The sequence below is a fragment of the Salmo salar genome, chromosome 02, assembly GCF_965601325.2.
Source record: "Salmo salar chromosome 02, fSalSal1, whole genome shotgun sequence".
Lineage (NCBI taxonomy): Eukaryota > Metazoa > Chordata > Actinopteri > Salmoniformes > Salmonidae > Salmo > Salmo salar.
In genome coordinates, this window is record NC_138292.1 from 49,519,161 (window position 1) to 49,544,100 (window position 24,940).

A 24,940-nucleotide genomic window follows, 5' to 3' on the forward strand; every position below is an offset into this window, starting at 1 on the left:
TGCACTGTAGCCCGCTGGCAAGGAAGTAACCCCCCAGCATGCTGGTAGATTCCACCAAGCCACGGATGTGCCCCCGAGACAACTGCTCAGTCCACGGACACCACACAAAAATAACAAACATTAACAATGCCCAACATATTCCAAAAATGAAACACGTCGCTAAGCCTATCAGGGGAAAAAGGCTATAGCTCCGGGTAGTAAGTTTCACTACCCTATCCAAATCTCCCACCGAGGTACACAGCTGATTGTACTCACCTCCTCAGACCAATGTCCCAACAGCGAGTAGAACAAGCGTTTTCCAGGCTGGGCAGGGCCTGAAAACTAACCAATGTACTCTCTCCAACACAGCACACAAATCAAACAAACAAAGGCAACCAGTACTGAGCACCAAACTCAAACTAACAAAATATACAAACAAAGCACCTACAGAATTTAACATACCTCCACGTTTTCTCCCAAACACAATCCGTTCAAGATCCCGGATGAGCCCCCACTTGTTACGAACCGGCTCAGAGTTCGCAACAAAAGGGAGACAACGTGGAGACCCCCCAAAAAATCTATTTTAATTCCAGATTGTAAGGCAACAAAATAGGAAAAATACCAAGGGGTGTGAATACTTTCGCAAGCCATTGTAGTTGCCAATCATATTGAATGGCATTAAATCAGAACCTGAAAGTGCTATCTTCAACCATAAATGTTGTGAATACCAGGGACATTAGTGATGCGTGGGTTGACTTCTAACCCTTGGTAATATCCATTGACCAGGAAGATGTAGGGTCATGAAATATTGTGTGGATGAAGGGCAGATGGGTGGCAGCGAGTGGTAAACTTCATCAACAACTAGGCAGAGGATAATGCAATAGTATTACCAGGACGCTACCCAGGACACAAACACTTCGGTGGAAAGCTGCTGCCATCCCATGTGACAAAAGCAGCAGTGTGGCATCTCTACAAGGAATCGATGACAAAACCCGGTATGTAAATCAAACACGTTTTGATTATTTAATTGACCTCCAACATGATTGGCACTATTTTTATTGATCTCACATTATTTCTGTCTCTGGGGGCCCCTACTGAACCAGCAAACAGTCTGGACCTTCACTTCCTGATCACAGGCCATACAGAGTTTGCCCCTGACTGGTGCTTTGGCCTCATCAAGCAGCGCTTCAGAAAGACCACAGTGATCACTATGTCTGAGATTGCTGGTGTTGTGAAGGATAGCACTGTGACAGGGGTCAACATCCCACAGATGGTTGGACTGGAGGATGATACGGTGCTGGTGGAAAGCAATGGATGGCAACAACACCTGACTCCGCACCTCAGGCCGCTGCCACAGATCAAGCAGTACATGCACTTCAGGTGAAAATAATTTTCATTGCATTGTATGAGATTATTCTTCTTATCTAAACTTGGGTGGTGAATTGATGTTGGGCATGGTTGTAATGTCTTCTGTTTTTTTTATTTTGTATTCCCTGTTTTACAGCTTCGATGCTCTGGAGCCTGGTGTTGTTGTCGCCAAGGAGTTTTCGGACTGTCAGGACCAGGTTTCAGCTGCTGCGCAACACTGACATTCTTCCTCCCATAGATGGTCTGCCTGTACAAGCACCACCTGGACTGGACACAGCTAGACAAACATATCTTTTTAAGAAGATCAGGGAGTTTTGTGACATAGAGGCTATGGACATCACATGCACTGCACCAAAGTCAAGGGCAGGACAGAAACAGGCTCTCCGAATATAGATTCCCTTGTTAATGTGTGACTCGGACGGACCAGTCATCAGCACTATCTGCAGTGCCTCTATTCAAATGACTCTCTCCTAATACGTGGCTGCTACAAAAAAAATGTACAACTTTTTCCACCACTGGATGTGGCTTATAGCATTTCTTTCACATGACCCATCAATTTAGACAAGTGTGTCTGGGCAAGCGTCATCTAATATTTATAAAATATTTTTATCTGGACACTCTGTTAACCTTTAGAATTTTCCTTATTGTAGTCTACTACCACATTTAGTTGTAATCTTTACTGCACTACTCACTGTTTAGCACATGACCTCACATGTGAATCCTTAAAGAGATGGGTGGGGCTGGCTTAAGCGGGTGTCAACAATGCTGAATGAGTGTAGACAAAGGAGAGCTCTCCAGTAGGTACCAAAACATTCAAAGTCCCTTTTCTCAAAAGTGAGTTTACAAGTTTATCAACTTTCAAAGCAGAAGTACTTTCCCATTGTTCCTCAAAAATACAGTGTATGATATACCATTTTGTAGCTCTGAGTCTCTACTTTTATCCAATGTAAAAAAAAACAATTTCAAATTTTGCTACATAAGACCGATTTGAGCCAGTCAGTCACAAATATGCACCCAAGCCAAATTGAAATGTTTCAGAAAGATGTTGGGTTGTTTTCATAGATTTATATTTCCTTTCAACCGGTCAAACTGACGTCATTTTAACATTTTGCACAGAAAACCTTTTATGTTATTTTATAGTTATTGTATTTTCTCCCCGGTCCCTAAATGTCTTTGCACCGTGAAAGAAGCAGAGATCACTCAGAAAACTTCACTGAAGTTTTCACAACTACATTGAAGCATTCATTCCATTGATTTATGATATTATTCTGGTGAGCAAGGGTTTATTTAGTCTTCTAGGGCAACATATAATGACAGAAGAGAAGCTGCATGTATCTAATTCTAGACAAGTTGACAAACAAATAGCCTACCAAAATGTTGGAAATTATAAGTAGAAACATATCTAAATGTTCTATATTAGTGGGTTAGGGTCAGGTGTGGGACTCAGATTTACACTTTATCAAATATAGGTCGGGCGACTGCGGATGGGTTATTAGCAATTGCAGCAGGGTGAGGGTGAACAAACAGCAGATCCGTGTTCCACTGAGGGACATATCAGCTACAGATGTAGGATCTTAATTTGAGCCAGTTTGCTACAGCAGGAAAATAATCCTACAGCAACAGGAAATGTGAATTATTATGTGGATTATAATTACTGGACATTTTTTGTAGGGGTTGATACCTGGGAATACCTGGTAGTGCCTTCTGATGAAGATAATCAAAGGTAAGGGAATATTTACAATAGTATATTTGATTTTAGATGGTTCCAAGATGGCGCTAACCTGTATAGCCTAGCCTATTTTTCTGAGCATAGCACCTCGTTTATTGCAAAGTGTGATTTCCCAGTAAAGTTATTTTAAATCTGGCAATGCGGTTGCATTCACGAGATGTTAATCTATAATTCTTTGAATGACAATATTACATTTTAACCTGTTAGGGCTAGGGGGCAGTATTGACACGGCTGGATAAAAAACATACCCGATTTAATCTGGTTACCACTCCTACCCAGTAACTAGAATATGCATATACTTATTACATATGGATAGAAAACACCCTAAAGTTTCTAAAACTGTTTGAATGGTGTCTGTGAGTATAACAGAACTCAAATGGCAGGTCAAAACCTGAGAGATTCCTTTACTGGAAGTGGCCTGTCTGACCATTTCTTGAACTTCTTTTCCATCTCTATCTTTTACTAAGGATCTCTGCTCTAACGTGACACTTCCCACGTCTTCCATAGGCTCTCAGAGCCCGGGAAAAAACAGAATGTCGTCATTCCAGCCCCAGGCTGAAACACATTATCGCCTTTCTCAAGTGGCCGATCAAGGGACTCTGGGCTTATGCGCGTGACCCGACCGCCCCCGTCTTTGTGATTTTTTCCTCTGTTTGCCGAAAAGGAGATTCCCTGTCGGAATATTATCGCTTTTCTACGAGAAAAATGGCGTAAAAATTGATTTTAAACAGCGGTTGACATGCTTCGAAGTACGGTAATGGAATATTTAGAATTTTATTGTCACGAATTGCGCCATGCGGGCGACCCTTCTTTACCATTTCGGATAGTGTCTGGAACGCACGAACAAAACGCCGCTATTCGGATATAACGATGGATTATTTTGGACCAAACCAACATTTGTTATTGAAGTAGCAGTCCTGGGAGTGCATTCTGACGAAGACAACAAAAGGTAATCAAACTTTTATAATAGTAAATATGATTATGGTGAGTGCTAAACTTGCCGGCCGGGTGTCTAAATAGCGAGCCCGTGATGCCTGGGCTATGTACTTAGAATATTGCAAAATGTGCTTTCACCAAAAAGCTATTTTAAAATCGGACATATCGAGTGCATAGAGGAGGTCTGTATCTATAATTCTTAAAATAATTGTTATGCTTTTTGTGAACGTTTATCGTGAGTAATTTAGTAAAATGTTAGCGAATTCCCCGGAAGTTTGCGGGGGGGTATGCTAGTTCTGAACGTCACATGCTAATGTAAAAAGCTGGTTTTTGATATAAATATGAACTTGATTGAACAAAAATGCATGTATTGTATAACATAATGTCTTAGGGTTGTCATCTGATGAAGATCATCAAAGGTGAGTGCTGCATTTAGCTGTCTTCTGGGTTTTGGTGACATTATATGCTGGCTTGAAAAATGGGTGTCTGATTATTTCTGGCTTGGTACTCTGCTGACATAATCTAATGTTTTGTTTTCGTTGTAAAGCCTTTTTGAAATCGGACAGTGTGGTTAGATTAACGAGAGTCTTGTCTTTAAATAGCTGTAAAATAGTCATATGTTTGAGAAATTGAAGTAATAGGATTTTTAAGGTTTTGAAAATCGCGCCACAGGCTTAAAGTGGCTGTTACGTAGGTGGGACGAATTCGTCCCGCCTAGCCCAGAGAGGTTAACAATGTTTTCGAATAGTAATTTTGTAAATTGTAGCGCTGCTCACCGGAAGCATTTGAGGGAAAATATTTTCTGAACGTCAAGCGCCGATGTAAAATGCTGTTTTTATATATAAATATGAACTTTATCGAACAAAAAATGCATGTATTGTGTAACATGATGTCCTAGGAGTGTCATCTGATGAAGATTGTCAAAGGTTAGTGCTGCATTTAGCTGTGTTTTGGGTATTTGTGATGCATGCTAGTTGCTTTGAAAATGGCAGTGTGATTATTTTTGGCAGGGCACTCTCCTAACATAATCTAATGTTTTGCTTTTCCTGTAAAGCCTTTTTGAAATCGGACACGTGGTTCGATTCAGGAGAGGTGTATCTATAAAATGGTGTAAAATAGTCATACGTTTGAGAAATTGAAGTTATAGCATTTATGAGGTATTTGTATTTCACGCGACGCAATTCCACTGGCTGTTGACTAGGGTGGGACGCAAACGTCCCAGGTTCCCAGACAGGTTAACCTCAAATACACTACAAGTTTGCATTTCCTGCAACAACAGGATGATCAAATTAAGCTACGGCTTCTGTATGACAGGAGATAGTGTGACGTCTGTCTGTGAATGGCTCAACTTGCCTGTTGTTGAGCTTATCTTGCTGGGCTTTGATGTTCTTCTCACTGGGGTGTCCATTGTGCATCAGCTGCCTGGCAATCTGGTTCACAACAGCGACTCGTGACGCCTGGTTGTTCATCTCAGGCTCCAGGCTCTCGAACCTGGGAAAGAGAGAGCATGCCATGTCCAATCAGTTCCACTCCAAAAGAAACCATTTTCCCTTCAAAACTAATTTTAAGATAGCATACAGACATTGATGTCTGGGCCACGTTCAGGCAAATGTTGTGGAACGTTGCAGATAGAACCGTCATGAATAGAGCTGACATGATTCCTTATACTACCTACAGCACCCAATGTCACAGGAAGGCCAAAAAGATCATCAAGGACAACAACCACCCGAGCCACTGCCTGTTCACTCCGCTATCATCCAGAAGGCGAGGTCAGTACAGGTGCATCAAAACTGGAACTAAGAAACTGAAAAACAGCTTCTATCTCAAGGCCATCAGACTGTTAAATAGCCATCACTAGCACAGAGAGGCTGCTGCCTACATACACAGACTTGAAATGATTGGCCACTTTAATAAATGGAACACGAGTCACTTTTAATAATGTCAATTTAATACTGTTTACATGTCTTGCATTACTCATCTTATATGTATATACTGTATTCTATACTATCTACTAGTCTATGCTGCTCTGACATTGCTCGTCCATATATTTATATATTCTTAATTCCATTCCTTTACCTTGCGAAAGTATTCGGCCCCCTTGAACTTTTAGACCTTTTGCCACATTTCAGGCTTCAAACATAAAGATATAAAACTGTATTTTTTTGTGAAGAACCAACAACAAGTGGGACACAATCATGAAGTGGAACGAAATTTATTGGATATTTCAAACTTTTTTAACAAATAAAAAACAGAAAAATTGGGCGTGCAAAATTATTCAGCCCCCTTAAGTTAATACTTTGTAGCGCCACCTTTTGCTGTGATTACAGCTGTAAGTCGCTTGGGGTATGTCTCTATCAGTTTTGCACATCGAGAGACTGAAATTTTTGCCCATTCCTCCTCGCAAAACAGCTCGAGCTTAGTGAGGTTGGATGGAGAGCGTTTGTGCACAGCAGTTTTCAGTTCTTTCCACAGATTCTCGATTGGATTCAGGTCTGGACTTTGACTTGGCCATTCTAACACCTGGATATGTTTATTTGTGAACCATTCCATTGTAGATTTTGCTTTATGTTTTGGATCATTGTCTTGTTGGAAGACAAATCTCCGTCCCAGTCTCAGGTCTTTTGCAGACTCCATCAGGTTTTCTTCCAGAATGGTCCTGTATTTGGCTCCATCCATCTTGCCATCAATTTTAACCATCTTCCCTGCCCCTGCTGAAGAAAAGCAGGCCCAAACCATGATGCTGCCACCACCATGTTTGACAGTGGGGATGGTGTGTTCAGGGTGATGAGCTGTGTTGCTTTTACGCCAAACATAACGTTTTACATTGTTGCCAAAAAGTTAGATTTTGGTTTCATCTGACCAGAGCACCTTCTTCCACATGTTTGGTGTGTCTCCCAGGTGGCTAGTGGTAAACTTTAAACGACACTTTTTATGGATATCTTTAAGAAATGGCTTTCTTCTTGCCACTCTTCCATAAAGGCCAGATTTGTGCAGTATATGACTGATTGTTGTCCTATGGACAGTCTCCCACCTCAGCTGTAGATCTCTGCAGTTCATCCAGAGTGATCATGGGCCTCTTGGCTGCATCTCTGATCAGTCTTCTCCTTGTATGAGCTGAAAGTTTAGAGGGACGGCCGGGTCTTCGTAGATTTGCAGTGGTCTGATACTCCTTCCATTTCAATATTATCGCTTGCACAGTGCTCCTTGGGATGTTTAAAGCTTGGGAAATCTTTTTGTATCCAAATCCGGCTTTAACCTGTTGGGGGTAGGGGGCAGTATTTACACGGCCAGATAAAAAACATACCCGATTTAATCTGGTTATTACTACTGCCCAGAAACTAGAATATGCATTTAATTATTGGCTTTGGATAGAAAACACCCTAAAGTTTCTAAAATTGTTTGAATGGTGTCTGTGAGTATAACAGAACTCATATGGCAGGCAAAAACCTGAGAAGATTCCTTACAGGAAGTGCCCTCTCTGACCATTCCTTGAGCTTCTTTTCTCTGTTTATTGAAGACTGAGGATCTTTGCTGTAACGTGACACTTCCTACGGCTCCCATAGGCTCTCAGAGCCCGGGAAAAAGCTGAATGATAGCGAGGCAGCCCCAGGCTGAAACACATTTGTGCTTTTGGCAAGTGGCCGATCAGAGGACAATGGGCTTAGGCGCGTGCACGAGTCGACCCCATGCTTTATTTTCTTTCGTCTTTTTACCTAAACACAGATTCCCGGTCGGAATATTATCGCTTTTTTACGAGAAAAATGGCATAAAAATTGATTTTAAACAGCGGTTGACATGCTTCGAAGTACGGTAATGGAATATTTAGAATCTGTTTGTCACGAAATGCGTTGTGCTCGTGACCCTTCTTTACCATTCGGATAGTGTCTTGAACGCACGAACAAAACGCCGCTATTTGGATATAACTATGGATTATTTTGGACCAAACCAACATTTGTTATTGAAGTAGAAGTCCTGGGAGTGCATTCTGACGAAGAACACCAAAGGTAATAACATTTTTCTTATAGTAAATCTGACTTTGGTGAGTGCTAAACTTGCTGGGTGTCTAAATAGCTAGCCTGTGATGCCGGGCTATCTACTGAGAATTTTGCAAAATGTGCTTTCACCGAAAAGCTATTTTAAAATCGGACATATCGAGTGCATAGAGGAGTTCAGTATCTATAATTCTTAAAATAATTGTTATGCTTTTTGTGAACGTTTATCGTGAGTAATTTAGTAAATTTTTAGTAAATTCACCGGAAGTTTGCGGGGGGTATGCTAGTTCTGAACGTCACATGCTAATGTAAAAAGCTGGGTTTTGATATAAATATGAACTTGATTGAACAAAACATGCATGTATTGTATGTAATGTCCTTGGGTTGTCATCTGATGAAGATCATCAAAGGTTAGTGCTGCATTTAGCTGTCTTCTGGGTTTATGTGACATTATATGCTAGCTTGAAAAATGGGTGTCTGATTATTTCTGGCTGGGTACTCTGCTGACATAATCTAATGTTTTGCTTTCATTGTAAAGCCTTTTTGAAATCGGACAGTGTGGTTAGATTAACGAGAGTCTTGTCTTTAAAATGGTGTAAAATAGTCATACGTTTGAGAAATTGAATAGCATTTCTAAGGTATTTGAATAACGCGCCACAGGATTCCACTGGCTGTTACGTAGGTGGGACGATTTCGTCCCGCCGACCCTAGAGAGGTTAAACTTCTCCACAACAGTATCTCGGACCTGCCTGGTGTGTTCCTTGTTCTTCATGATGCTCTCTGCGCTTTAAACGGACCTCTGAGACTATCACAGAGCAGGTGCATTTATACGGAGACTTGATTACACACAGGTGGATTCTATTTATCATCATTAGTCATTTAGGTCAACATTGGATCATTCAGAGATCCTCACTGAACTTCTGGAGAGAGTTTGCTGCACTGAAAGTAAAGGGGCTGAATAATTTTGCACGGCCAATTTTTCTGTTTTTTATTTGTTAAAAAAGTTTGAAATATCCAATAAATTTATTCCACTTCATAATTGTGTCCCACTTGTTGTTGATTCTTCACAAAAAATTACAGCTTTATATCTTAATGTTTGAAACCTGAAATGTGGCAAAAGGTCGAAAAGTTCAAGGGGGCCGAATACTTTCGCAAGGCACTGTAGATTTATGTGTATTAGATATTTGTTGTGACATTTTTAGATATTGCTGCACTGCCGGAACTAGAAGCACAAGCATTTCGCTACACCCGCAATAACATCTGCTAAACACGTATGTGACCAATAAAATTGGATTTGATTAGATACATGTCAGAGGCATGTTTGTTCCACATACCATATTTTTATCTGAACGTTCCACAAAGTTGTACCCTGATGAATGCACCTCAGACGTATTCCCCTGTTTGGGGATTAACCTAATTTTCTCCTTGTATTATCTGTCTTGTTCTGTCTGTTTCAAATATCTATTTCATAATTTTCTATTTAAGGTGAACTTCAGTTTCTAGAAAGGAACCTAACAAATAGGACACCTAACACCCAGTAAGAGGAGCTGTTGCACTATAACTCATTTATCATTTGTATAGTTACAGTTTTTCTCAATCGCGTAAAACAGTTTTTTGGAACTGTAGTCAACTGTACCTATAGCAGAACATCAGTGATCAAACGCTCAAATACATTTGTAGATCTTCTGATCATTTTCTTTTCTTTCTACTTGGATTGCATATCTTAGACACCCTTTTGCTAAACCTGAAATACAACTGCCATCTATGAATACAAAAATCACAGTGAACTGTTTTGTTCACATAAGAGAGAATTTTGCATATCAAATCAAATCAAATGTATTTATATAGCCCTTCTTACATCAGCTGATATCTCAAAGTACTGTACAGAAACCCAGCCTAAAACCCCAAACAGCAAGCAATGCAGGTGTAGAACTTCTACACCTGTGTGTAGAATCACGTGCTTGGAAACAATGTGTTCATTGTTTACAGAAATCAGTAAATACTAGTGCACAAAATTGTAAAATGGCTCTATCAGTGTAAATTCATGTAAAATATAGCAGAGGTTGGGGGCCCCAGGGCACGTGCCCTGCATACCCATTCGGTTACCCGGCACTGATTGTAATCATCCATTACAGAGGGACCCTTTGGTGTACATTGAAATTGGCAGTTGTTATGAGGCCTACTGACATTCGATACTGATAGTGGCCAATATTTAACATGATAGAAATATGAAACTGAGAAAGTCAGGGTAGCCTAGAATTAAGGCATTCGAAAGTGCCCATCACTGCACAATTTAGATTCTGTGTAATGGCACAGCATTTCAGAAACTTTACTGTGGGAAAGTTGATATGTGGATATACATCAGTTTGCTTCCATATGGCTGGTATCACATTTGTCTCCAGCGATTATAAGGTAAAATATTTATTGATTGTATTTCACCTTTATTTAACCAGGTAGGCTAGTTGAGAACAAGTTCTCATTTACAACTGCGACCTGGCAAAGACAAAGCAAAGCAGTTCGACACATACAACACAGAGTTACACATGGAATAAACAAACATACAGTCAATGATTGTCACAAGTGTCGTTGAAGAGATGAGACCAAGGCGCAGCTGGTACCGGAATACTCATACTTTAATAAATTATATAAAGTGAGTAACGGAAAAAACAAGAAACAGGAACGACAGCTAACAGATTTGCAGACTAACATAACGCAGTGCAAATACAACTACCCACAAAAACCCAAACCAAACACACACCTATATATAGGACTCTCAATCAGAGGCAACTAGCAACACCTGCCTCCAATTGAGAGTCCAACACCCAAAACTAAACATAGAAAAAACTAAACTAGACAGAACGTAGAAAACATACGAAACACAAACCCTCTGCCAAGTCCTGACCAAACTAATACAATTGCTCCCTCTGCTGGTCAGGACGTGACAATGATACAGTAGGAAGTCTATATACAGTGTGTGCAAATGAGGTAGGATAAGGGAGGTAAGGCAAAAAATAGGCCATGGTGGCGAAGTAATTACAATATAGCAATTAATCACTGGAATGGTAGATGTGCAGAAGATGAATGAGCAAGTAGAGATACTGGGGTGCAAAGGAGCAAAATAAATAAATAAATAAATACAGTTTGGGGATGAGGTAGTTGGATGGGCTATTTACAGATGGGCTATGTACAGGTGCAATGATCTGTCAGCTGCTCTGACAGCTGGTGCTTAAAGCTAGTGAGGGCAATATGAGTCTCCAGCTTCGGTGATTTTTGCAATTCGTTCCAGTCATTGGCAGCAGGGAACTGGAAGGAAAGGCGGCCAAAGGAAGAATTGGCTTTGGGGGTGACCAGTGAGATATACTTGCTGGAGCGCGTGCTACGGGTGGGTGCTGCTATGGTGACCAGTGAGCAGAGATAAGGCGGGGCTTTACCTAGCAGAGACTTGTAGATGACCTGGAGCCAGTGGGTTTGGCGACGAGTATGAAGTGAGGGCCAGAACACGAGAGCGTACAGGTCGCAGTGGTGGGTAGTATATGGGGCTTTGGTGACAAAACGGATGGCACTGTGATAGACTGCATCCAATTTGTTGAGTAGAGTGTTGGAGGCTATTTTGTAAATTACATCGCCGAAGTCGAGGATCGGTAGGATGGTCAGTTTTACGAGGGTATGTTTGGCAGCATGAGTGAAGGATGCTTTGTTGCGAAATAGGAAGCCAATTCTAGATTTAATTTTGGATTGGAGATGCTTAACCTGTTAGGGCTAGGGGGCAGTATTGACACGGCTGGATAAAAAACGTACCCGATTTAATCTCGTTACTACTCCTGCCCAGTAACTAGAATATGCATATAATTATTGGCTTTGGATAGAAAACACCCTAAAGTTTCTAAAACTGTTTGAATGGTGTCTGTGAGTATAACAGAACTCCTATGGCAGGCCAACACCTGAGAAGATTTCAAGCAGGAAGTGGCCTGTCTGAGAAGTAGTGTTTCATCTTGGCTCTTTTTATTGAAGACTCGGGATCTGTGCAATAACGTGACACTTCCTACGGCTTCCATAGGGTCTCAGAGCCCGGGAAAAAGTTGAACGATATCGAGGCAGGCTCTGGCTGAAACACTTTATCGCTTTTGGCAAGTGGCCACTCAGAGTACTATGGGCTTAGGCGCGTGCCCGCTTCGACCGAATGCTTTCTTTTCCTTTGTCTGTTTATCTAAACGCAGATTCCCGGTCTGAATATTATCGCTTTTTTTATGAGAAAAATGGCATAAAAATTGATTTTAAACAGCGGTTGACATGCTTCGAAGTACGGTAATGGAATATTTAGAATTATTTTGTCACGAATTGCGCCATGCTCGCCACCCTTATTTACCCTTTAGGATAGTGTCTAGAACGCACAAACAAAACGCCGCTGTTTGGATATAACGATGGATTATTTTGGACCAAACCAACATTTGTTCTTGAAGTAGAAGTCCTGGGAGTGCATTCTGATGAAGACAACAAAGGTAATAACATTTTTCTTATAGTAAATCTGACTTTGATGAGTGCTAAACTTGCTGGGTGTCTAAATAGCTAGCCCTGTGATGCCGGGCTATCTACTGAGAATATTGCAAAATGTGTTCGGTGGGAATGCTAGTCACATGCTAGTCACATGCTAATGCAAAAAGCTGGTTTTTGATATAAATATGAACTTGATTGAAAAAAACATGCATGTATTGTATAACATAATGTCCTAGGGTTGTCATCTGATGAAGATCATCAAAGGTTAGTGCTACATTTAGCTGTGGTTTGGGTTTATGTGACATTATATGCTAGCTTGAAAAATGGGTGTCTGATTATTTCTGGCTGGGTACTCTGCTGACATAATCTAATGTTTTGCTTTCGTTGTAAAGCCTTTTTGAAATCGGACAGTGTGGTTAGATTAACGAGAGTCTTATCTTTAAAATGGTGTAAAATAGTCATATGTTTGAAAAATTGAAGTTTTAGCATTTTTGAGGTAAGCGTCCCACCTAGCCCATAGAGGTTAAACCAGAAGATAATCGGCCTATACTATAATAGAATATAATATATCATGTTATAATATAGTAAAGTTATATTAGGAAAATTATAACTTTGTAATCTGAATATTTTCCTTGGTGCCCCGATCTCCTAGTTAATTACAATTAAACGATTAATCAGTTTAATCGCGTGATAATAATTACAGGGAGTTAATTGATAAACATGTCTTCAGTTTAAAGGTGCCCAAAGACACGACACAGAGGTCAGATGTTTCTTGTAGTTGGCCACCATGTTTGCACACATCTCAGGAGGGATTTTGTCCCACTCCTCTTTGCAGATCTTCTCCAAGTCATTAAGGTTTCGAGGCTGACGTTTGGCAACTCGAACCTTCAGCTCCCTCCACAGATTTTCTATGGGATTAAGGTCTGGAGACTGGCTAGGCCAATCCAGGACCTTAATGTGCTTCTTCTTGAGTCACTCCTTTGTTGCCTTGGCCGTGTGTTTTGAGTCATTGTCATGCTGGAATACCCATCCACGACCCATTTTCAATGCCCTGGCTGAGGGAAGGAGGTTCTCACCCAAGATTTGACGGTACATGGCCCCGTCCATCGTCCCTTTGATGTGGTGAAGTTGTCCTGTCCCTTTAGCAGAAAAACACCCCCAAACCATAATGTTTCCACCTCCATGTTTGATGGTGGAGATGGTGTTCTTGGGGTCAGAGGCAGCATTCCTCCTCCTCCAAACACGGCGAGTTGAGTTGATGTCAAAGAGCTCCATTTTGGTCTCATCTGACCACAACACTTTCACCAGTTGTCCTCTGAGTCATTCAGAGGTTCATTGGCAGACTTCAGACGGGCCTGTATATGTATTCTTGAGCAGGGGGACCTTGCGGGCGCTGCAGGATTCCAGTCCTTCAAGGCGTAGTGTGTTACTAATTGTTTTCTTGGTGACTATGGTCCCAGCTGCCTTGAGATCATTGACAAAATCCTCTCGTGTAGTTCTGGGCTGATCCCTCACCGTTCTCATGATCATTGCAACTCCACGAGGAGAGATCTTGCATGGAGCCCCAGGCCGAGGGATATTGACAGTTCTTTTGTGTTTCTTCCATTTGCAAATAATCGCACCAAATGTTGTCACCTTCTCACCAAGCTGCTTGGCGATGGTCTTATAGCCCATTACAGCCGTGTGTAGGTCTACAATCTTGTCCCTGACATCCTTGGAGAGCTCTTTGGTCTTGGCCATGGTGGAGAGTTTGGAATCTGATTGATTGATTGCTTCTGTGGACAGGTGTCTTTTTTACAGGTAACAAGCTGCTGTTAGGAGCACTCCCTTTAAGAGTGTGCTCCTAATCTCAGCTCGTTACCTGTATAAAAGACACCTTCGAGACAGAAATCTTTCTGATTGAGAGGGGGTCAAATACTTATTTCCCTCATTAAAATGCAAATCAATTTATAACATTTTTGACATGCGTTTTTCTGGATATTTTTGTTGTTATTCTGACACTCACTGTTCAAATAAACCTACCATTAACCTGTCTGAGCTAGGGGGCAGTATTTTCACGGGCGGATGAAAAATTTACCCAAATTAAACTGCCTCCTACTTGGGCCCAGGAGGTAGGATATGCATATCATTAGGATATTTGGATAGAAAACACTCTGAAGTTTCTAAGACTGTTTGAATGATGTCTGTGAGTATATCAGAACTCATATGGCAGGCAAAAACCTGAGAAAAATCCAACCAGGAAGTGGAAAATCTGATGCATGTAGTCTTTTTAAGTCATTGCCTGTCCAACACACAGTGACTTAGGGTTCATTTTGCACTTCCTAAGGCTTCCACTAGATGTCAACAGTCTTTAGAAAGTTGTTTGAGGATTCTATGGTGAACACAGAGCCAACAAAGGAAGTTGGAAGTTGTTGACTGAGGAAAGGACATGACTTCATTGGCACGCATTCATGTGAGAGTTAGCTGTGTTCCAAAACGTTTTTCAAGACATTGGAATCGTCCGGTTGGAATATTATTGAAGTTCTAAGTTAAAAAGGCTCTAAAGGTTGATGCTATACAACAGTTGACATGTTTGAACGAACGTAAATAGAACTTTTGACTTTTCGTCGTAACATTTTGGCCGCGCTTCCTACACTTGGAGTAGCTTACTGAACGCACAAACAACGAGGTATTTGGACATAAATGGACTTTATCCAACAAAACAACATTTATTGTGGACCTGGGATTCCTGGAAGTGCCTTCTGATGAAGATCATCAAAGGTAAGTGAATATTTCTAATGCTATTTATGATTTTAGATGACTCCAAAATGGCGGGTATCTGTATTGCTGGTTTGGTTTTCTGAGCGCTGTACTCAGATTATTGCAAAGTGTGCTTTCCTCGTGAAGCTTTTTTGAAATCTGTCACAGCGGTTGCATAAGGAGATGTTTATCTATAATTCTTTGAATAACAGTTTCATATTTTATCAACGTTTATGATGAGTATTTTTGTAAATTGTTGTGCTGATTCACCGGCAGTATTGGAGGCAAAATATTTTCTGAACGTCACGCGCGAATGTAAAATGCTGTTTTTTGATATAAATATGAACTTTATTGAACGAAACATACATGTATTGTCTAACATTAAGTCCTAGGAGTGTCATCTGATGAAGATCGTCAAAGGTTAGTGCATAATTTTAGCTGAATTTATGGTTTTTGTGACCCCTCTCCTGCTTGGAAAATGGCTGTGTGGTTTTTCTTGTGTTTTCACTGTCCTAACATAATCTAACTTTATGCTTTCGCCGTAAAGCCTTTTTGAAATCGGACAACGTGGTTACATCAAGGAGAAGTGTATCTTTAAAATGGTGTAAAATAGTCGTATGTTTGAGAACTTAGAATTATGACATTTTGTTGTTTTGAATTTGGCGCCCTGATATTTCACTGGCTGTTGAATAGTGTGAACCGTGGGTGGGACGGTAACGTCCCAGGCAGCCCTGAGAAGTTACAATTATAGATTGATCCTTTCTTTGTCAGTGGGCAAACGTACAAAATCAGCAGGGGATCAAATACTTTTTTCCCCCGCTGTACCTCTGGGCAGGTGCCTAGGAGCCTTACACTGGGCGCACACCGAGCAGGAGGAAACATAAACCCTCATGTCCTTGGCCAAAGTGGGCCACCAGTACTTCCCACTCAGACAGCGCACTGTCCGACCGATGCCTGGATGACCAGAGGAAGGTGACGTGTGGGCCCAATAGCTCAGCCGATCACGGACAGCAGATGGAACGTACAGACGCCCAGCGGGACACTGGAGGGGAGCGGGCTCTGCACGTAACGCCTGCTCAATGTCCATGTCCAGCTCCCACACTACCGGTGCCACCAGGTAGGAGGCCGGGAGTATGGGGTGGGATCCATGGGCCGCTGCTCTGTGTCATACAGCCGGGACAGTGCGTCTGCCTTCATGTTCTGGAAACCTGGTCTGTAAGAAAGTGTGAAAACAAAATGGGTGAAGAACATGGCCCAACTTGCCTGGCGAGGGTTCAGTCTCCTCGCTGCCCGGATGTACTCCAGATTGCGGTGGCCAGTCCAGAGGAGAAAAGGGTGTTTAGCCCCCTCAAGCTAATGTCTCCAAGACCAACAGATCCCGGTCCCTCACGTCATAGTTTCGCTCTGCCGGGCTGAGCTTCCTCGAGAAGAAGGCACAGGGGCGGAGCTTCGGTGGCGTACCCGAGTGCTGAGAGAGCACGGCACCTATCCCACCCTCGGACGCGTCCACCTCCACTATGAACGCCAAAGAGGGATCCGGATGGGCCAGCACGAGAGCCGAGGTAAACAGAGCCCTCAAGTGACCAAAAGCCCTGTCCGCCTCAGCCGACCACTGCAAACGTACTGGTCCCCCCTTCAGCAGTGAGGTAATGGGAGCCGCTACCTGACCAAAACCCCAGATAAACCTACGGTAGTAATTGGCAAACCCTAGAAACCACTGCACCTCCTTTACCGTGGTGGGAGTCGGCCAATTACGCACGGCTGAAATGCGGTCACTCTCCATCTCCACCCCTGAGGTGGAAATGCGGTACCCTAGGAAGGAGGGTTGACGTACAGGTCACGTACAGGTCATGCTCCAACAGTCGACCAAGCACCCTGCGCACCAGGGACACATGCTCGGCGCGTGTAGCGGAGTATATCATAATGTCATCAATATACACCACTACACCCTGCCCATACAGGTCCCTGAAAACCTCGTCTACAAAGGCTTGGAAGACTGATGGAGCATTCATCAACCCGTATGGCATGACGAGGTACTCATAATGCCCTGAGGTTGTACTGAACGCCGTCTTCCACTCGTCTCCCACCCTGATCCGCACCAGGTTGTAAGCGCTCCTGAGATCTAGTTTGGTGAAGAAGCGTGCCCCGTGCATTGACTCAATCGCTGTGGCGATAAGAGGTAGCGGGTAACTGTACCTCACCGTGATCGGATTTAGGCCTCGGTAGTCAATACACGGGCGCAGACCTCCCTCCTTCTTCACAAAAAAGAAACTCGAGGAGGCGGGTGAAGTGGAGGATGGAATGTACCCCTGACGCAGGGATTCAGAGACATATGTTTCCATAGCTGCCGTCTACGCCTGTGACAGGGGATACACGTGACTCCTGGGAAGTGCAATGTCTACCAGGAGATTTATCGCACAATCCCCCCGTCGATGGGGTGGTAATTGAGTAGCCTTCTTTTTGGAGAAGGCGAGAGCCAAATCGGCATATTCGGGGGGAATGTGCACGGTGGAGACCTGGTCTGGACTCTCCACAGTAGTAGCACCAACGGAAACCCCTAAACACCTCCCTGAGCACTCTCGCGACCACCCTGTGAGAGCCCTCTGTTGCCATGAAATGGTGGGGTCATGACGAGCTAACCACGTGATAAGTGTTTGGAAAATCGACAACATTGTTCCAAAAACTGCTTGCATGTGTGTTAGGTGTGTCCAGTAGGTGTGTCCAAACTTTTGACTGGAACTGTATGTCAAGTACTTGAGTAGCACACTAAGCTAAATCAGGCCTAAAGGTTTAGCCGCTAGGGGTCGACTGTGACTTCAGCATGCATTTATATATGTATGGCTTCTCTCACCTGTGCTGAATGACCTCTAGGTCTTCCAGCTTCTCTGGGATCTCCATACTGTTGAGCCACTGCTCCTTCTCATCGATCCACACCTCGCAGGCGTCCGCCTCGCTGAACATCTTGTAGAGGGCCAGGGCGTCCTGCAGTGCCTGCTTTCTCAACCGGGTCATCTCGGCCACCTCCTTGTAGCGCTCCTCTATGCCTGCCAGGCGGCCCTTGACCTCTTCCGACTGGACCTGCTCCTCAGGCAAGGCGCCCGCCTGCTCATAGAGAGCATCGATCACCAGCCGATAGCTGGCCACCTCGGCGGCGGCGTCCTTGTGTTTGCGCACCAGGGCCTGTGTGGAGAACTCGTCATGGCCCACCTCGCCGCTGGACACAATGCGCAGGGCATCCAGGGTCCAGGCGTCGGCATCATCTGCGTCCGCCTGGAACTGGTGCAGGGCACACGCTTCCTCCAGATGGGCCTTCCTCACGGCCGCCAGCTCCTCCAACGCTGCCCACTGCGCCCGCAGGTCGGTGATGCATTCACGGATTTTGGCAGCGCCGAAGTGGCCGCCGTCGGCCATGGCCTGGCCTTCAGTGATGGTGTGCTGCAGGTGACCTGCACGGCCATTCATCTCATCCTCCAGGGCGCGGTGCTGGCTCAGCAGGCGCACAGTGCCCGTCAGGTCCTTGCCGCTCTCGTCCGACGACAGGATCTGCTCCTTCTCTCGTATCCAGCCCTCCTCCTCGGCCATCTCCCAGAAGAACTTCCAGAGGCGGCGGGACTCCTCCAGGTGGGCCCGTCGCTCGGCAGCCAGCTGGGTCAGTTCCTGGTAACAGAACTCCATGTGTGCCACACGGTCACGTATTACCTGAGGGTCACAGGGCTTGTAAACTGTAGAGGAGACAGAACAGAGGCCCAGTTAGCATCTTGCAGCACCCACAGAGTTACATTGTACTGTATTGACTTATATGTTATGATATCATTCCGTTGACTATTCCTTTAATGTTTAATTTTCCATTTGCTTGTATAGATCTTGCAAAATGCTACGCTATACAACTGAACCGTAAAATTATGTGTTGACATGTATTATCATCATCATCAGTTAATAATACAAACAAGTGATAACAATATGATTCACAATTAGAATAATAGCAGTCGGACTGTTTAGGTCATTCTCACCATCGCCGTCGATGGCGAACTTCTGAGCATTGTTGTTGACAGCTTTGACTCGGTCGGCCTGGATGCCGATGTCGGCCTCCACCAGGGCATGTTTCTGCAAGAGATCCTCCACTCCGAGCAGATGCTTCCCATAGTCCTGGGACAGTAGCATCATCTGTGTGGCAGAGACATAAAGGCATGACATACGGGCATGTGTGTTAGCAACATACAGGCACCTTCAATTACACTGGCCTTAGTTCGTCAGTTTCCAATATGAATCGTTTACTTTTTGTGCACTTTGAAACGCAATATGAGTATTTATTTCAAGGTGAGGAAACTTTTTGAAAGTTTTATAATTTAGATGAAATGTCAAAATCAATCCAAATCAACCACTACTGTAAGGTTCTGTATTTATTTTCTTAGTCAACCTTGTGTTCTGTTTCGTTGTGTTCTTGAACGTAGCCCTGTTTCTTTGTGTTCTTGAACGTAGCCCTGTCTTTCATTTTTGTTCATTGATTTCACCTGGTCTCATCAGCTCCTTATTTAGTGAAGGTGAAATAGACACCTGCCGTGCTCTGCGTGTGAATCTACACCTTTTTCTCCCTGAGTATTTATTACAACTACCATCAACTCCCTTGTGACTCCTGTAAACCTAAGAGGATTTGATAGGTGGAAGCAATATGCCGAGAATTCCACCCAGCCAATCAGAAACGCAAGATGATGCAGTGCTTACAGTGCCAACCCAATCCTCTTGTATCTACAGGAGGGCCTAGGACGAGGTTCAGGTGTGCCGATTTGGAATTATTCAGCATTGGACTGACATACGCCAGTTAGTTTCACCATTGATACTGGTTAAAATTATTATTTAGAAGAGGGATGGGACATTAGGGTAACATTATCTGACATGGTAACATGATATGACACCCCTACCGGAAATTTCACACAAGATTAATACATTCTGTTTGACTTGAAATGACCTGTTTCCAATACATTTTAAATGTGTTCATGTGTTAGTGAATTTCCTATTTATTTAACCTTTATTTAACTAGGCAAGTCAGTTAAGAACAAATTCTTATTTACAATGACGGCCTACCAAAATACCTCCTGTGGGGGCGAGGTCTAGGATTAAAAAAATAAAATAAAATAACAAATATAGGACAAAACACACATGACAAGAGACAACACGACACTACATAAAGAGAGGCCTAAGACAACAACATAGCAAGGCAGCAACACATGACAATACAGCATGGTAGCGACATGACAACAAGATGGTAGCAGCACAAAACATGGTTTCAAATATTATTGGGCACAGACAACAGCACAAAGGGCAAGAAGGTAGAGACAACAATACATCACGCAAACATGCCACAACTGTCAGTAGTGTCCATGATTGAGTCTTTGAATGAAGAGATTGAAGAGTAAGAGTGAAAGCAGGGTAGATGAGGTAGAATGCATTTTGAACAATTCAATTTGTGTTACAATAAAAAATTAAATGTGCAATTATAAATGTCTTCCCAACACGGTTTTAACACATACATTTTCGGAAGGGTCCTCTTTCCCTCTCTTACCTTCATCTCGTCCATCCAGTCCATGATGTAAAGCATCTCCTGGAAGACCCTCTGCAGACCCAAGTTCATCTCCAGGCGCTGGCGCCTCGCCTTCAGAAGCTCCAGCAGGTACTCCCACAGCCGGATCACATTGTCCTTGCGTGCTGCGATTCGTTTGATGTCGTGGTATTTCTCTGCCTCCAGCTCCTTAGCGACGGACACCACGGCCTGCACACGCTCCTCGTAAGCCGTAATATCCGTCTCGATAGCCTCATGCTTCTTGGTGGCCGCGTCCACCGCTGGAAGGTCGAAGCCAAAGTTGTCCTGCGAGATAGAAGTGATGGGAATGGAATAGATTGAAATACAATATAATACTGTTAGGATATACTGTATGGTTGGCAACATACCGGCATACAAGAAAGAAATACTCTCTATTTCTGTAAAGTTATCGTCTTTACAATTTGACAATGACATATAAAATACTATATACCCATTGATTCTTGAAGAATATAACTTAGAAATGCCTCATGAGGGGCCTCTCGAGTGGTGCAGTCACTACAGATCCGGGTTCAATACCGGGCTGTGTCGCAGCCGGCCGCTACCGGGAGACTCATGAGGCGGCGCACAATTGGCCCAGAGTCGTTGGGTTAGGGGAATGTTTGGACAGCTGGGATTTCCTTGTATTATCGTGCTCTAGCGACTCCTGTGGTGGCCCGGGCGCATGCACAGTGTTTCCTCCGACACATTGGTGCAGCTGGCTTCCGGGTTAAGCAAGCATTGTGTCAATAAGCAGTGCGGCTTGGCGGGTCGTGTTTCGGAGGACACACGGCTCTCAACCTTCACTTCTCCTGAGTCCGTACGGGAGTTGCAGCGATGGGACAAGACTGTAACTACCAATTGGATATCACGAAAAGGGGGAGAGAAAAAAAACTATAAACAAAAAAAATGTATGCCTCGTGACATTATTTCAACTGTCACACCCCATCAGAACCAAAAATATAAGCTTGTTTTGCTCCAATGTTTGTAAACATTGTAAATGTAAACAAACACTGTATAGCCTCAACATGGTTAAGGATCCACCCCTTTTTTTCAATTTTCGCCTAAAATGACATACCCAAATCTAACTGCCTGTAGCTCAGGCCCTGAAGCAAGGATATGCATATTCTTGGTACCATTTGAAAGGAAACACTTTGAAGTTTATGGAAATGTGAAAAGAATGTAGGAGAATATAACACAATAGATCTGGTAAAAGATAATACAAAGAAAAAACCAACCATTCTTTTGCATTTTTTTGTACCATCATCTTTGAAATGCAAGAGAAAGGCCATAATGTATTATTCCAGCCCAGGTGCAATTTAGATTTTGGCCACTAGATGGCAGCAGTGTATGTGCAAAGGTTTAGACTGATCCAATGAACCATTGCATTCTGTTCAAAATGTTGTATCAAGACTGCCCAAATGTGCCTAATTTATTTATTAATAACTTTTCATGTTCAAAATTGTGCACTCTCCTCAAACAATAGTATGGTATTATTTCCCTGTAATAGCTACTGTAAATTGGACACTACAGTTAGATTAACAAGAATGTAAGCTTTCTGCCAATATCAGATATTTCTATGTCCTGGGAATTTTTTTTGTTACTTACAACCTCATGCTAATCGCATTAGCCTACGTTAGCTCAACCGTCCCGTGGAAGGAACACCAATCCCGAAGCTTTATTAACGATAATTTGTGATATCAGCGATGGTCAAGCCTTGCATCCATAGCTCTGTCTATGAATTTGAGAGTGGTTACATTTTCCTGGCCCATCCCTCAGGTTATTGCCAAAACAGAGGCGGGGTGTCCGCTTTGTTATTTTTTCAACTGCAGATTGGCCCTGATTTCAGTTTGACAAAAGTAGGAAAGCAAATGAGATGTACCGTTTACATCTGCAGCACTTAATCTTAATGTGCACAGAGATGCTGCCATACCAGTGTATTACACTGAATCTGTGTGTCCACCAAGTGGTGCAAAACTGTGAGAAAACAATGGCTGAGACATTTGTATTGACAATGATGTGGTAAAGTACTGTATTTTGTGTAAATAGGAGGTAAAGTGTCACAATTGCTTTTTATAATTATTCTTTGTGTGAGTGTGTGTGTGTGTGTCTATGGCTGTGCGACAAGCCGTTGGATTTAATTTAGCCAGTTGTCTCTCATGGCTACTTTGAGTGATTGTGTAAGTATGTGCATACATATGCATGTGTGTTCTTCTATTTGTGGGCAAGCGTTTGTTTTTACCTGTGAGACGAGGCGCTGGTTCTCACTCAGCCAGGTCTCCCTCATGGCAGCCTTGCGGTCAAAGCGGCGAGCCAGCTGCTCCAGTTTCTCCTGTCGAATCAGCTCTGTCCTCAGAGCCAGCTCCCGCTCATGCTCTGCCTTCTCCAGTCTCTCCCAGGTCTACCATAGACAAAGTTAAACACACAATATTAACTCCAGTATATCATATGGACAAGACAGACCAACATGAACATCGGACGTTATTTTTCTGTTCATTTCTAGACTATTCTACATTTTGAATTGCTACCATTTGCCACCAGTCTGTCTTGTACCTTACACATACACACTATGCCAATGGTGGATTAAACTCTTTCATAATCTCACAGTTTTATGTCCGGATGCAAAATGTATGAGTTGGCTGAATTACTCCCATTGTAAAAATTATGCCCATAGTAAAACGCCTACTTACTAATAATAATACTACCACACACCAAAGAAAGACTACCAACCACCCTGACACAGACAAACAGGAGAGAGAGAGATAGTGAACAACTTGATGTTTCATTAAGACAAAACATTGGTCAAGGAGTAGGGTAACTTTGTCCCTAGACCCTGATCTTGAGTAAGTTTAACATTTTCGCCACTAATGGTAAAGGTTAGGATTGGGGGAAGGGAAACTGATCCTTAATCTGTACCTAGGGAACGTCACCCTAAAGCGTTCGTCAGAGACTACAGGCATCACCTTGTTAATGTCAGAGATGAGTTTGCCCTCCCTGGGCATGTAGACTTTCTGATTGTTGGCCCTCATCTTGCTCTGGATGGTAAACAGAAGCACCTCCAGGTTGCCCTTCTCAGTAAACCTGATCGATAAAAAGATAAATGGTTTTGGGAGTGATATTTTGACAGCGTATAAAAAGGCTAATGTCTAAACACATATTACTTCAAGTTCGCAGGGTTGCACTTATTTCAAAGCGTTTTTGGAATGCAACAGTCATGTCTTATTTCTGCATCGTTACATACTAAACATGCATATCTTATCGCTTCAATTCATGGACATAGCAGAACTAAAATTTTGAAGTAAATTCCACTACAAGCAGGAGAGAGGCGTGCACCCAGAATGTTGTGCCATTCATTTAACATTAGGATTTTATATTTTTGCTTTAGGTAGTGACATTAATTTTTCATAAAAATATTGGTTCAGAAGTTTGGAACAAAGAATTTGATGTTCAGGGAATGTCACAGGAACAGTAACCAAAAAAAGGGTCAGGGATAACTGATAACTGGACAAAGTTATACCTTGAGTAAATATTATAGACATTTACAAATATTCATAAGAGGGTATTAAAGCTGAAGATTGCCCATCTTGTCAGATCACAATAAGTGTATTGGGGTATAGGGGCTGATTTGGGATTGGGTGCTGGCGGGGGTTACTCACTTAGGGGGTTTCTCGACCGTGCGATATGTGTTGAAGGCTTGAAGCTGCTGCTGCACCCCGTTTAAAGAGTTGGCAAACTTGCGATTGTTGAGGATGATGATGGTCTGCTCAATCCACTCCAGCAGGTCTGAGGCCAGAGACTCGTACTTCTCAATCATCTTCTCTGTCTCAATGGCATTGTCCAGTACCTAGCGGAACAAAGAGGTCACACATGTCAAGCTCTGGCCAAAAATGTTCAGACCGGGGTTCATATATAGTATTTGTTTTCTTTCTTTTAGTTTGGCCTTCCTGAAGTGCCAGATTGACAGTTTGCACTTTTGATACTATTCCATTGGTTTCATTATGCCCTAAAACCTCAATCAAGTACAGCTTGAAAGTTTTTATACTATTTGAATCCAAATCTGAAAAGCTCTTACTCTGCCCCGAACAACTGAGGCAACTTGTTGACAACAACCCAACAAACAAACATGGA

At 42.9% G+C, this 24,940-nt stretch overlaps 1 protein-coding gene across 4 annotated transcripts in view; it reads right to left on the bottom strand.

The window, feature by feature from the left end:
- The window catches only part of LOC106584953 (spectrin beta chain, non-erythrocytic 1), a 136,372-nt gene that overhangs the window by 41,285 nt on the left and 70,147 nt on the right, over positions 1-24,940 (bottom strand). For all 4 annotated transcript variants that reach the window (XM_014170641.3, XM_014170652.3, XM_014170647.3 and 1 more), the window contains 7 exons: positions 24,469-24,656; positions 23,776-23,893; positions 23,055-23,213; positions 20,798-21,100; positions 19,248-19,401; positions 18,089-18,959; positions 5,366-5,503 (listed from right to left, as the gene is read on the bottom strand). In XM_014170641.3, coding sequence (XP_014026116.2) covers positions 5,366-5,503; positions 18,089-18,959; positions 19,248-19,401; positions 20,798-21,100; positions 23,055-23,213; positions 23,776-23,893; positions 24,469-24,656 — 1,931 coding nt within the window. The remainder of the gene's footprint in view (positions 1-5,365; positions 5,504-18,088; positions 18,960-19,247; positions 19,402-20,797; positions 21,101-23,054; positions 23,214-23,775; positions 23,894-24,468; positions 24,657-24,940) is intronic.